Raw genomic sequence first — 14988 nt, forward strand, 5'->3', positions numbered from 1 at the left:
GGGGGGGGGGGGGGGACGACAAAGTTTCCTGCCTGAGGTCACATGGTATAGAGACACATCGGTTAGAGACGACTGGAACTCACGTGTCACGGCAGCCAATCTAGCTCTGCACTGATTTTATTTTATGATTATTATTTTTAAATTTTTGGGCCGTGCCGCGCAGCATGTGGGATCTTAGTTCCCTGACCAGGGATTGAACCCGCACCCTTTGCATCGGGAAGCACATATTCTTAACCACTGGACCACCAGGGAAGTCCCTACACTGATTTTAATAAGTACATTAGAAATAAATTATCTCCCTCCCACCCAAAATCATGCGAGTTGGTGCCTAGTGTACAGCAGATACCCAATAGATATACGCTGCATAAATGAATGAATGAAGAGGGGTCACACTAACAGCACCTGCCTGAAGAGCATCTCGCCCTGTAATACTCTGTGCTAGTCAGGCCAGACCTGGAAGGTGATATGAAAGATTCAGAAACCTGAGAGAGAGACAAGCAATAACTAACAACAACCACCACCGTGACAGCAGAAGTGACAGCAGCTAAGCAAACAGTCTCTTTCCTGGTCAGCTCCTCTTTGGCCTTTACTGAGCCACCGTCTGTGTCAGGCGCTTTTCTCACATCACCTCCAATGCCTTCAGAGGATCACCCTGCGGGAAGGGTGGCAGGGTCAGCGAGCTGTCTCCCCCATGTTCCTGTTTCCCTTGTCGGGCTGCCCCTGGGCAGGGCTCTGGAATTTGAGCATATATGTGTCACTTGTGGTCTGAAGTGGTAAAGAAGGAAGTGTGCCTCTCTCCCCGCCCATCAGTCAGAAAGAGAGGACTCTGTGACCCAGGGGAGGATGGTGACACAGGAAGGAAGGAGTCTGGGTCCCTGAATCTCCACGTGGAAGGCCGCGTGCATTAGGCTGTGATGTGGCTGAGAAGGAAGTGGTTATGTCAAACCACTGAGAATTTGGGATATACCTGTTACAGCAAACAGTGTCTGCCTGCCTAAAACAGAGATCAGATCAGAAATCAGATCAGCTCGGTGCTTTGTGACCACCTAGAGGGGTGGGATAGGGAGGGTGGGAGGGAGGGAGACGCAAGAGGGAGGAGATACGGGGATATATGTATACAGTACAGCTGATTCACTTTGTTATACAGCAGCAACTAACACACCATTGTAAAGCGATTATACTCCAATAAAGACGTTTAAAAAAAGAAATCAGTCCTACTATGACCAAAACCTAAAATTGGAGGCTGGTGGTCTAGTGAGGGAGCTGACACTGTAAGCCGGACAGATGGCAAAACAGCTGATAAAAAGGGTGTCCAGACAGCAGACTCCTAGCTGTGGCTCTAGAGCAGCAGTTCTCAAAGTGTGGTCCCGGACAAGCCAGGTGTGTGTGGCCTGAGGACCTGTCAGAAATGTGAGTCCTGGGCCCTGCCCTAGACCCACGCGTCTGAAGTTCAGAGTGCGGCCTAGAAATCTGTGCTGTCACCAGCCCTCCTGGTGACCGATGCACGCTCACGTTTGAGGACTGCTGCTTCGGGGGTATGACCGCGAAAGCAATGGGGCTCGCCGCAGGCTGCCCCGGGCTGAGCCCTCTCCACTGCCCTCCCCTTCCTCCGCTCACCTGGGTCTCAAACCACACTCAACCCTACACACGCCCACGACTCTGTCCTGCTCAGCTCCTGTTTGGCCTCTAGGCTCCGGGCAGAGGTCACAATTTCTGGAAGCCTTCTCCAGCTCCGACCCCCTCTCTGGCTACGCTGCCACCAAGCCAGCTGCCCCCGCAGGGCACAGACCACCCTGACTTACAATGGAGTAACCAGGGCTCCCAGGTCCTATGACTGTGTTTTGGGAGAGTGGCCGCAGGCTGGCCCTGGCCGTCCCTGCCTTTTGCAGGATCTGAGGCTGGGAGGGATAAGGGGGGCTTCAGTACCCTGCCCCCGTCCACCGTGGGGCCCTTACCCGCGTGGGACTGCATGTGCTCCAGCAGGTTGTTGTAGAACTGGAACTGGATTCCACAGGCGCCGCACGTGTAGGGCTCTGCAGGGAGAAACGGAGCAGCCGTTTTAGGGGCAGCACGAACCTGGATGCCTTTCTGCTGGGCCGCAAGCAGCCTTGGAACTGGGCACCCAGACACACATGGGGGCTGTGCACCCAGGGCTCTGGGCCTGTCTGCCCCCCTGTCACTAGCTAGTGAGGGAGAGGCTGCGGGGGAAGAAGCAATGGAGAGATAAAGACTGGCAGATCAAGACCGCCGAGTGCAGTCAAGCGGCATTTATCGAGTGCTCACTGTGTGCCACACTGTTCTGGGCGCTGGGGATAACACTAAGGGACCGAGAGGTCTCTCAGGGCGGAGACCACGTCTTATTTGTTCCACAGCCCACCTCTCAGCCGGTGGAAGCACACAGACGGCACTGTTTGCTGAGTGAACAAATGAATGAACGTATGAATGAACCAAAAACAACATAATGGACGTGGAGGGCAGTAAAGAGAAGGAGAGAAGGGGTGAGAGAAAGGGTGAGAAGTGGAGAAACACAGAAGAGCTAGAGAAGCAGGGATAAGACAGGAAAGGGAAGCGAAGAGGGCCGGAGGGCGGCAAGAATGAGAGCACATAGGAACGCGAGCACGTGTGCCCAGCAGAGGGACGCGGAAGGAAAAAGAAAGAGAGAAGAGAGCAAAAACGAGTAGGGAAAAGACAGCAGGAGGATGGCGGAGATGCGCTCGGAAGAGGCGTCCTGAGGCTGCCCCCGTGAGCAGGAAGGGTTGGCTTTGTTCCTGCAGGGCTGGGGGTGGCAGAGTCAGGACGCCCATGGTCACAGCTCCGCCCGACACCTGTCCAAACTCCTCCACCCGCCTGGGTTGGGTCTCCCTGTGCCTCCACCTTCTCCAACTGGGTCTACGTGGGAGGGCGGCCCAGGTCTGATGCTCTGGGGGGGTCCCGAACGTGTGGCTGGCTGAGTTCATTCCCTGCCCTGCCTCGCCCTCTCCAGCCCCCCGACGGGACCATCACTTACTCTGTAGGAGAGGGAAAGGATTGGAAATCAGGGGACTTGCAGTTTCTGCAAAAGAGAAACAGTTTAGCTAAGTCTCTTCTGGTTCTGGTGCTCGGAGATGACAGTCATTACTTCTGTCCTTAGGAAATAGTGAGCCAGATGGGCTCTCGGAGGAGGAGGGGGCAGCTGGGCTGGGGCTGGGGCACGGGCAGGGCGAGATCAGCCGGAGCCATCCCTCCAGGACACCCCCAACTTTCAAAAAGTCAGCCCACAGAGCGCCAAGGAGAAAATATCCACGCGTGGCTGCCTGGCTCAGGACAGGAAGCTGGGAGCTGCTTCTAGGTCCAAGCACCGGGGTGGTACTGTCTGGCACCAAACACCAGAGTGGCCAAGGGAGGGCTGCGCTTTGAGGGCTTTTCTGTCTGCTGGCAGCTCCCCGCGCTTCCTGGCATGGTCAGGTGAGCCTCACAGGCAGGAGGCGGCAGAACGGGGCCAGACAGACTACACGGGGAATCCTGGCTCCACCACTCACAAGCTGGGGACCTGGGGCAACAACCAACCTCTCCTGAGCCTCAGTTCCCTCATCCAAAAAGTGGGGATAACAATAACACTGACCCTCACTGGGCTGTGGTAAGGATGAAAACAGGTTAAGACACATACAGCTCTGAACACGTGCCAGGCACACAGTAAGCGCTCAATAAATGGTGGCTGCCGGCGGGAGCAGCGTTCACACCGTCATTCCCAATTCTGAACATCGGCTCTGGTGGAAGGAGAGGCAGGGGTTGCAGCCTGGCTGGCTGGGAACAAAGGCTCCCGGGAGACCACGGTTTCAGTCCTGGCTCTGTTGCTTATTCCTGTGTGGCTTTGGGCCAGTCACTCCAGTTCTTTAAGGCTCACCTTTTGGAGGGCCTGAGCGGGTTATAGCTTCCAAAAGGATGAAGCGGTTTGGAAAAGTCGACATGCTCTCTACGGTTTAAAGGATCGTGGCAACATTCTCGGGGCTCCCACGGCACACCTCACTCCCTTCCTCGGAGCACTTACTCATCAAATCACTTGGCTTACTTAAAAAAACCACCACATTGGGCTTCCCTGGTGGCGCAGTGGTTGAGAGTCCGCCTGCCGATGCAGGGGACACGGGTTCGTGCCCTGGTCCGGGAAGATCCCACATGCCGCGGAGCGGCTGGGCCCGTGAGCCATGGCCGCTGAGCCTGTGCGTCTGGAGCCTGTGCTCCGCAATGGGAGAGGCCACAACAGTGAGAGGCCCGCGTACCGAAAACAAAACAAAACAAAACAAAAAGCCACCACCTCCCAAACAGCCTACCACGTGAGTATGTAAACTCTGCAGGGCACCCTCTGAATACTCCCCACCACAGGGATGTGTGTGCCGTTCCCATTCCACAGCAGAGGTGAAATTGAGAGGCGAGCTCAAGTCACCAGCTTGTAGATGGTGGAGCTGGGGTCGAGCCTTGGCTGGAGCTCAGATCACTGTGAGGAAGCTTGCATGTGCAAGTCTGCGCTCCTGGATGTTTCATAAAGCCCCTGACTGGTGGTCAAGCCACGTGCATCATCTGTCTGCACCCAGGCAGTGCCCAGCACGGTGCTGAGCACAGGCCAACACCTAATCTGGTGAGTTAAACTTTAATTGAGCAAGAAAGTGAGTGATGGCCTTACCTTAGTATAAAGGAATTATCAAAATCTTTTTTACACCCTGCCCTGGCTGGCACTGTGCAGACCAGCTTGCTGTGCCCTTCTCGGGCAGAGGCTGCTTGTGATCACGCATGGCTCCGCCAGGCTGGCCCCAGGTCTGGCTGGGGATAGTGGCTTTTGGCTGCTCTAAGGTGCTCTAGGGTTCCGCTAGAGTCCTGCAGGAGGCAACCACCAGGGGGCGCCAAAACACCACTGGGAACCTCAGGCAAGCCTACTTGGGCTGGTAGAGGCTGGAAGGGAACCTTTGGATGTTCCCAGGTCCAAAAGGGGACCAGAACTTGGGGCCTCCGGCTCTTAGGCCACAGCTCTCTCTACTGTACCCGCTTTGCTTCTTCTGGGAAAAAAAAAATGGCTGTGATGTTCATCCTATAAACATAGCAATGGCTCAAAGGGGGCCATCCAAGTCAGTATATCACACAGGTCATGGGGCAGGGGAGTTCCTCTCTCCATGGGGAAGAGACAAAGAGGATCCATAGTCCCGGAGATGCTCCTGAGGCCCCGAGGGATGTCCCTGGAAAAAGGACCCCTCCCGCTTCTACCGGGCTCTGGCCGCCCTCTAATGCTCTGCTCTCAGCCTCCTCCCGACACCCTGCCCCATCACGCACCACAAAGATCCCGGAGCGGATTGAGGCGGCAGCACAGGGTGACTGTCATGGGGCACACTCACCGCTGGAGTTTTGGGAACTGCTATTCGTCTCTTCAAAGTGGTTTTGTGCTTTGCCTTCTACCCTCCGACTGAAAGCGCTTTCTGCTGGGTGGGGAGAGGAGAGAGCAAGGAAAAGCCACGGTGATTGGTCAGCAACAGGTCCAAAGGGAGGGGCATGCCAGAGGGGGCTTGGGAGGCCAGGGACGTGGGAACTGCCTCAGCCCCTGGGCTGGGTGAGTGCCTGAGGCTTTATGCTGGGGAACCAGCAGAGGGATGGGCTCCAGAACCCCAAACCCCAAACTTGCAGTTCCTCAGGCTCACCTGAATTGCCTGATACCTCGTCAGGGTCCCAGGAGGTCCCCGACAGTGCCCAGGGTGGGTGGAGGTCCAGGCACGGGGGGGATGTGTGTGGGATGTGGGCGCACCCCTGAGCTCCAACTGATCGAGTAGATGGCACACAGGCCAGGGTCTCCCATCTTTGACCCCTGGGGAGCCACACGTGACACTAAGTAATCTGGATCTGCCACTCGCTACTTGCTCTGCCAGATTCTGCTGACACAGGCCCCACCAAGGAGCAGGGAGGGTGACAGACTGTTTTCTGGCGGTGGCTCTGGCAGAGCAGGAGGGCCAGAGAGCAGAAGGGGTCCCTGGGTGGCAGAGAAGTCATGATAGGCTGAGCCGGGTAGCCCCACACCCTGGGAGGCCAAAGACCAGGTGAGGTATGGTCGGGGTTCACTGGGGGCAAGGGACTGACTCCCTGAGTGATTCTGGGGTGTCTCCACTGACGCGCCTTCCTGAGTGGCTTGCCTTCTCCCAGAACTCTCTGTAAACGCCGGAGTCAGAGAAAGGGTCCAACCAGGTGGGAAACACCAACGTTCTGTCTCGAACGTCTGAGCCAGAAGGTGACGGCTTTTCCAAGCTGCTCAGTGGGGATGCTGGATGTGCCAGGATATAAAGGCTTCTGGGAACAAGTCAATCTGGGATGAGCAGCTGACCCAGCAGCCTTTCTTAAGGAGAAACAGCTTGCATGAGGATATCAAAGGCTCCGAGAAGTTCGACCGGAGAGAGAGACCCATCTAGCTTCACTGAACCCAACCTTCCCAAATATAATCGGCCACTGAAGGCCATTTAAAACTATGAGATTCCTTAACATCCTTCAAAAACGGTGATTCTTGGAACCCACTCTGGGAAATGCCATTGTTACCCAGGCCACCCTACGCCAGGAGGGCAAGCGCTCATACTATGGGAGCCGGGGTTCCAGACGATCACTGGGGTGATGGGAAAGGAAGCCCCAGGTGGCTCCTATAGGCCCTGCTCAATTCCCCTGCCCCCGACTCTGACAGTGCCTCCTGATGCAGCCTCCTTTTTGCAGAGGCTGTTGACAACATCACACACAAGACCCTCTCTTCTAACTCTGTCTGTAAAATGCCTGGACTGAGAGCTACACACCTGCCCACTTCAAGATACCATCTGTACATTGGCAAAGAAAGCCCCTCAATTCTCTACCTAGGAAAAACGGGGGGACTCTTATTTACGAAGCACCTGCTATGGGCCAGGCACTGGTCCAGATGCTTTACATCCACATAATCCTCCAATCGCCCTATGAGGTCCACGCTGTCATTCCCATCTTATAGGTGAAAACCCAGAGAGAGTGAGGTTGTCAAGTTCCTGGGCCCGACTAAGCTCCTAACCCTTTAAGATGGCAGAATAAGGAGATTTCATTCTTGGGACAGATGCTTCCTTTTTAAAAAGGCCTGGGGCAGGGAAGTGGTTCCTTTTGCCGTCTTAACACTCATGCATGCAGGAGATGGTTACCCATCTGTGGAGGATTTTCGTGCAGCCTGACCAACGCATTGGTACAATTCAGCACAACTAAGGTTACAAACTCTTATAATTAGCCTCTTATGGCTCAGCTGATAAAGCAGATTTTGATCAGCTATCCCTGCTATAGGCACCTCTGGCTGAAAACCAGCAAGCGGCTCCACAGGGGACACCCCCGCGAAGGCGCGCGCGTGCGCATGCGCACACACACACACACACACACACACACACACACACACACGCACGCACGCACACACGCGGGAGCGGCTGCCTGTTCTAGCATGACGGGGGCAGTGATGACTTCCAGCTCCAACATGCAGGCTCCGGCTCACAACCTGGTGTCCCCTGACCTGCGCAGCTAGTAGTCCAGGTGTGATACCTACCACAAGTCTTCCAGGTCACATAAAGGCAGCCAGAGGCAAGCCCCATCGCTTGTGATGCTTACTTGGTGACTCTGGGTTCTGAGAGCTGCCACAGACCACAAAGGCCCTACAGGCAGGAAACTGCAGATGCAAAAACTCCCAGCCACAAGGTCGAGAGTAAAATCAAGACCTGAAAGCCGTGATCCCATTATTTAGTTGAGCCAGTATCTACCACCAATAAGTCCGTGATGACCAGCCTGTTTAACTGACTTATAACTACTGTCGCCAAAAAACAATGGCTACTAGTTCCTCTCTACCCAGTAGCTGAAAACCATTACCTTCAAAGTTAATTAACTACTTACTCTCCTTTCAGGAGATCTAATCACAAAAAGCATAGCTTCAAATATTTTTAAGAACCACAACCTTGCTCCTGGTTAGCTTTCTGAACCAGAGTAAAGGCGAGCACAACTCATCACGTGGCTGTAATCGGTCCAGCCCCCTGGTTCATTTGAGTGAGTTCTCAGTTTGATCACTTGTCTATTTTTAGTGGATAACGTTGGGCCTCTTGAGGGCATCTGAAAGGCCCGTAGTCCCAGAATGACCAAGTCATCACTCTACCCTACATCCCACATATCTAGGCAGGAGGCCCAAGGCTCTTTCCATCCAGGTGTCAATCAGGATTCCTGATTAGCTGGTACTCAGCACACAGTGTGTCTTATCAGTTTTCCCCGATAAATGGTAAGAAATGGCTGGTGTGCACCTTGCACTGCCTGTTCACCCCTCCAGAGTCTGAGCCCTTTCTGCGTAGACTCAGACAACACTGGAGTGGGCATCTGTTGGCTTCCCGCTGGGCTATGGCTCATGGAGGGGTTTCCTGGACAGTGAGGTAGAGGGAGGCCAGGAGAACAGAGCTCCCAGCCAAACACTTCTTCATGGAGAGCAGCTCTTCGTAGAAATGAGTTTTTGGACTCTGGGTTTTCTGAAAAATGGGGGATGCAAACTCATGCCAAGAGGGTCCAGGCAGGTGACGTAAATGGATGAACTGGGCTGGATGTGAGACAAGACAACAGTGTGATCACAATGAGACATGGCACCTGCCACGTGGCCACTGTATTGGGGATGCAGGAGGGAGTGGTGGGGACTGTGGAAAACCGGAGAGCACACGCTCTACTGAAGGAGGCAGCTGTGGCTCGGCCCCAAGGCAATTGCTGCCCTGAGGAAAGTGGGCCCAGGACTGCCAGATCTGACTTTTCAATGTAAGCCAGAAATCAAAAGTTTCATATAAAAATCTCCTAATGCTCAAATGTTGGCAATTAATTTAAAAGAATTTAAAACCCCTTAGGCCAGGACTTGGGGAGAAAAATATTCTCCTACTTAAAAAAATTCGTTTGCAAACCATCTTGTACAACCCTCTGATTTAGGGTAAGAAAACCTAGACTCAGAGAGACTAGGTGGCTTGCCGTGGTCACAGAGCCAGCCTGAGGCAGAGCCGGGACCCAGATTCGTCCCAGAGAGCTAGGGACCACCACCCTCGCTCTTGTAAGGGAACAATGACCCCGGGCACAGCTGTGGCAGGTGGGGACAAGGGCGGGGAGTGGAGGAAGTGTGAGGGTAACATAGGCCATTGGTACCTGCAGTTGCCTTGCTTGCCGGAGATCCCGAATTTGGAGTGCGGAACGTCGGGGTTTGGGTGGCTGGAGGGGTGCGGTGTAAGAGGGTAGCGCATCGGACCACGGAGGCCGGAGCCTTTTTCCCCGACTGGTTCGTCTGGGTCTTCGCTGCCACGAAGCGTGGAGACGGGGAGACCTCTGGATGCGAACACTCAGAGCCCGTGTCTGGATCGTCCGGTGGCTCCCACCCGGGGGCAGTACCTGAGAGGGTCACGCTCTCAGTTGCCGAGGGCGCTTGGAGCCGACCAAGTACCCCTACGCTCGAGGGCCAAAACTTCTTGGTCCACAGAGAACAAGGGCTCTGGCTCCCACCTGGAGCCTGAGAAAGTCTGGGAGTCTAGAACCTTCCCCAGCTTCTCCTCGAGGGAAGCCTGATCGCCAGCTCACACTCAGCATTACTTGGAGACCACTGACCAGCCCACTGGCTGGGTCACCCATAACCCTTGACCAACCCAGGCTCTGCGTGTCTAAGAACTCGGCCTGTGACCCATGCTTGGGGCACTTGAATTAGTCAACCCAGGCTCAAATGCATTTTCTAAAATGCTGACTCCTGAGCCTCTTGCCCTTCCAACGCAGGCTGGCTCAGCAGTAATGATAGACGACAGAGAGGCAGAGACATGCAGGGTTGATTGATGGGAGAGGGGAAGAGCAGAGGGCCCAACGTCGCCCCATGGTTTTAGGGGAAGGGGCTCGTGTCGCTCCTGGGCACTGCCTGGGATTGACAATCTCAGGGGACAGTGCTCGACCCAACGCCTGACACTTTCATGGAAATCAGTGCAGCAGCTCCCTGGTGGGGTTAGGGGCAGCTTGTGTCACCATTTCCCACACCTCCTGCCTCCCCTGCCCGCCTTCTCTGCAGAAACTGGAGTTACTGAGAACAGGCGTGGGGGGCCCTGACCCTCGGCGGGTCTCCAGCTCGGCTGGTCTCAGGTGGCAGCCTCCTGTACGCTGCCCGGAGACGTAGTTACCGGGGTGACAAGCCCCTGAATGTGACCACAGTGCCACCTTCCAACCGAAAGGGGAGGCAGTGGTTTCACTCAACTGCAACTCTTCCCGGAGGGCAAGAGTGGACCAGATGGCAAGAGAAGGGACCCCTCCGGGGCTGACCAGGGGCTCACGGAACCCACCGGCACTGGGAACATCTCGAGGGCACCAACTTGCCGCAGAGCCTGGCCGGAGCCTGAGAAGGACCCTGCCCTGCTGCCTGCCTCAGGGGCAGAGGAGAGACCTTCTTACACCCCTGCTCCCAGGGCAGTGTCCATCCTGGGCACCAGACGCTGCGCCCCCGGCTCTCATAGCCAAAATAGACGGGAGCTCCCTGACCCTCCACCTCTGCCCACTCCTGGCTGGTGAGGAAGCTCAGGCCCAGAGACGCAGGAGTCAGGGCCTTGTTCAAGGTCACACAGGACCCGAGGCCCTGAGGTGAGCTCAGAGGACTCAGGCTGGCCCCCCTTGTCCCTCTGGGGAGGGACACTGCCTTTCCACCTCAGTAGCAGCCAGATGCCAGGAGCTGGGGATGGGGCGTCCTTTGGTGGTGGCCCCGTAAGCAAGCCCTCACCTGCCCCACCCAAGCCCCAGGAGGAAGCCCCCAGGCTCAGTCTGCGGAGAACACAGGTGTCCCCCGCCACCCCACTCTCCAGATTCTCACTTTCTCAATCAGGAACTGGAGACGGGTGGGTGGGGAAGGATACTTACATATGATCCCCCTTTCTCCCTCCCTCCCTTTCAGAGTGAAAGACCTTGAAGGTCGCGAGTTCAACCGGAAGGGTGGCTCATCTCACGATTCTCAATTTTTTTTTCTTAGCCACAGGATAAACCTACACATCAAACTCTGAGGGAGGCGTCCGGCGTCCCATCTCCGATTTCTCCCGTCTCCCTGAAACACAGTTTGGGGACCACAGCTTGTGGTTCACTGTTTAACAGAACCAGCACTGAGTGTGCGGTGAGCCTGACCCACCCCTGAATCCCAAGTCTGTCACCTCCGGCTTCTGCGGTCTTGGACTCCTTACTTCCCCTCTTGGCCTCAGTTTTCCCACCTCACCTCCACTGATGAAAGCGGGACACCCATCTCTGCACTACCAACCTCACAGGGATTTTGTGAGAATCCATACAGGTCACGGAAGCACCTTGAATGGTAAACTACTCTTCAAATGTAAACAGTTATTAATGGTATTTTTTTAGGAATAAGGAAACCAAGGCCCAGAATGGTTAATAAGTTTACAGCCACACAGAAAGTTAGTGCCAGGATGGGACGGGGGCTCAAGCCTGCCACCTTCTCATGGAGGTCTTTGCACAGGCCATGTGGTCCCCTTAGGCACTAACACACCCCCGGGCACCTGGGCACAAGGGACAGAGAATTTCTGAGCAATAAACAGAGCATGTTGCTTCCCCTCTTAGGCCTCGTCTCCACCTGCAGAATGGTTTCTAGGAGACCCTCTGGATCAGATCTTTTCATGGTCTGTGACCCTGCTGTCAAAATCCTGGCATTCCGTGTGGGAGAGCCCCTCCTTCCCTGTGGCAGGGAGCTCAGGACACCCAAAAGCACATGATACAATAAACCCTTGGGCATCACCTGCTTGCCCTGGCCCCTGGCCTGGGGCCTGCCCACTTCTTGCCCTCTCAGTCTACCCCTCTCTCTTCCAAGTTTCATGGCCTTTGCTCATGGTATTCCCTCTGCCTGGAATGTTCTTCCTTCCAGTTTCTGCCTGAATTTCTACTGCTGGTCCTACATACCTCCACCTAAACATCACTTCCTCTGGAAGCCCTCCCTGATACCCCACCTGGTCATTTATCTTCCAGTCGCCTCCCTTGTTCCCTTCCAAGATCTGACTGCCACCAATGATGACCCATGGTGTGATCTTTGATCAATGTCTCTTTCCCCATTACCCTGTATGTTCCGTGGGGGTAGGGACTCTGCCACTTTGGTCCAACCATGCACTCAGTGCCTGGCACATTCCCTAACACACAGGAAGTGCTCAACAGATACTGTGGAACCAGGAATCAAAGCACGAATGGCTCAGAACCACCTAAACAGAGCACATTAAAGATGGGATGCCCAAGAGAGGGCGAAAGAAGCTTCTCACATGTTATCCTCCCACTGGTACCAAGGGTATAAGGCAGCTAGGGACAAAGAGGCTCAGAGAGGTACAGGCAGCATGCCAGGGTCACAGAGGAGATCAGTGCCAAGCCAAGATAAACTTCCCAGGCTCCTAACTCATTTCACTCAACCTTTTGCTCCATCTGTTGACTTTCTCACATGGAATGTTATCAGGCTGATATTCCTACCTGGGCTCTCACTGAGAAAGGAAGAAAGCATTTCAGACTGGCAGACTGGCCTAGTAAGAAAGGTATGAGACATTTACACATAAGAGATATTAAAAATAAGACAGCACGTGGTCTCTTCTTTCTGTAAAGCTGAAAATTTAACTGGAACAGAAATTCAGAGACTATAAGGATTCAAGAAAGGTAACCATGCAGCTGAGAGGCAGGGAAGACCAGAGGATTTCCCTGAAACCTTTAATGCAGTAGAGGGGAGTGGAAACGCACTGGAGGCAAACGGGAATAGGGTGCTCAAAGGCTAGAGGAGGGAATGCAAGGGAGAGGTGATGCAAGAGGAATCTAATTTGGGAACCACTGCTCACAGATTTTAGTCTTAGAAAGAGAACTGGAGACCTTACACTTCTGGCCATGATGGTATGTATACTTAGTACAGGACTAGCCCTCCTCCAGATTCAACTGTAAAGCTGGACAAAATGCATGGAACAAGAATTTTCAGACTCTGAATGTAGATGGTGCAAGACTGTGATTCATGAAAGAAGACCTGCTGTGAGCCCCAGGATCACCCCAGCTCTCTGCTAGGATAGACCCTCGGGACCACAGCACAGAGGTGGAGCTTGAAGGATGCACTGCAATCTCACTGATCTGAGAGACAGTGATCAGAGTTCAGGGCTCCTGAGGCAGCTGGAATTGACAGGGAAGAATAACGAAGAGGAGGAAATTGTGCAAAAAAACAACTCCAGAAATGGGCAGAGGGGCCCCTTGAAGTCTTTGGCTGAACACCAAACTGTATTTGTGCAGAGGGAGCCTCTGCAAAGACTGGCAACCAATAGCTGCTGGGGTGGGGGCGGGGGCGGGGAGCTGATTGAAGATTCAGAGGTGGCAAAAGGCAAGGAGATGTCCGAGTTCCACCTGCCAGAGGAGAGATCTTGCTGAATACCTCCAGCATTCAGTTGAGACCCAGAAAAGCCATGCCTCAGAAGGATTACTCTAACCCTAGAATAAGGACTGCTCTGGAACTGCCCTAACACAGCTTTAAAACAAGGCTTTGAAGTATTGAGTTGATCTGTAAGTAGATTAACTGCCTGCCAGAACAAAATTCAACACTTTTTAGAAGAAGACAACAAAATCCACACACTCAGCAACATAGCATGCATCCACAATGTTCAGCACAGAATAAAAATTTATTTGTTAGGTGAAGCAGGAAAATGTGAGTAATAATCAAGAGAAAAAACATCAATAGGAACATAAAGAAATGACAGGGATGATGGCATTAGCAGGCAAGGACCTTAACACAGCTATTATAAATATGCTCAAACATTTAAAGGATAATATGAATATAATGAAAGAAACAATGTAAAAAGGAACCAAGTGGAAATTACAGAGATGAAAAATATGATAGCTGAAATGTAAAATTCATTTGATGGATATTTCTAATGAAACAAGTAAGACTGTAGGAGAAAAGATCGGTAAACTTGTACACAGGACACTAGAAATTATCCAAATTGAAACACAGAGGGAAAACAAGGCTGAAAAACTGAACAGAGCTTCAACTGATCTGTAAACATCATAAAACAATCTAATATATATGTAATTAAAGTCTCAATAGGAGAAGGAAGAGATTGGGGAAGAAAAATATTTGCAGAAATACTGGCTGAAAAATCTCCAAATCTGATGAAAAATATAAACCCACTGATCTGAGAAGCTCACTGAACCCCAAACAGGATAAACACGAGGAAAACTATACATCATAATCAAATTGCTGAAAATTAGTAATATAGAGAAATATTTAAAAGCATTCAGAGAAAAGAGACCCATTAAATACAGAATAACAATCAGAATGATCTCTGAATTCTCATCAGAAACAACATAAGCCAGAAGATAAAGGAATGACATTTTTAAAATGCTGAAAGAAAAATATCTCAACCTAGAATTTCATATCCAAAGAAAATATACTTCAAAAGAAAAGCTGAAATAAAAACACTTTCAATTAAGAGAATCTTTCATCAACAGACCTACAGTGTAAGAAATGCTGGGCTTCCCTGGTGGCGCAGTGGTTGAGAGTCCGCCTGCCAATGCAGGGGACACGGGTTCATGCCCCGGTCTGGGAAGATCCCACATGCCATGGAGCGGCTAGGCCCGTGAGCCATGGCCGCTGAGCCTGTGCGTCTGAAGCCTGTGCTCCGCACCGGGAGAGGCCACAACAGTGAGAGGCCCGTGTACCGCAAAAAAAAAAAAAAAAAAAAAGAAATGTTAAAGGAAGCTCTTCAGGGAATAAAGGAAAATCATAACATAGAATTCAAATTTATAAAAAAGAAAGAAAAGTATGAAAATTTTAACATGTGGGTAAATATAAAAGGCATTTTCTTATTTCTTTAACAAATAACTGACTATATAGAGCAAAAAAAAAATTATTGGGTTTATAACTTACATAGATGTATATGTATCATAAGAATAGCACAGGGCTTCCCTGGTGGCGCAGTGGTTGAGAGTCCGCCTGCCGATGCAGGGGACATGGGT

The 14988-nt window shown here is 52.6% G+C and overlaps 1 protein-coding gene across 2 annotated transcripts in view; it reads right to left on the bottom strand.

The window, feature by feature from the left end:
- Positions 1–14988, bottom strand: part of ZNF618 (zinc finger protein 618) — a 187392-nt gene that overhangs the window by 15447 nt on the left and 156957 nt on the right. Inside the window, exons 11-13 of one of the 2 annotated variants that reach the window (XM_007449737.1) lie at positions 9154–9393; positions 5361–5444; positions 1956–2033 (exon numbers count right to left, since the gene is read on the bottom strand). In XM_007449737.1, the coding sequence (XP_007449799.1) occupies positions 1956–2033; positions 5361–5444; positions 9154–9393 (402 nt within the window). The remainder of the gene's footprint in view (positions 1–1955; positions 2034–5360; positions 5445–9153; positions 9394–14988) is intronic. The other variant, XM_007449738.1, reaches the window with a different exon arrangement.

The sequence above is a fragment of the Lipotes vexillifer genome, unplaced genomic scaffold (assembly GCF_000442215.2).
Source record: "Lipotes vexillifer unplaced genomic scaffold, Lipotes_vexillifer_v1.1 scaffold230, whole genome shotgun sequence".
Classification (NCBI taxonomy): Eukaryota; Metazoa; Chordata; class Mammalia; order Artiodactyla; family Lipotidae; genus Lipotes; species Lipotes vexillifer.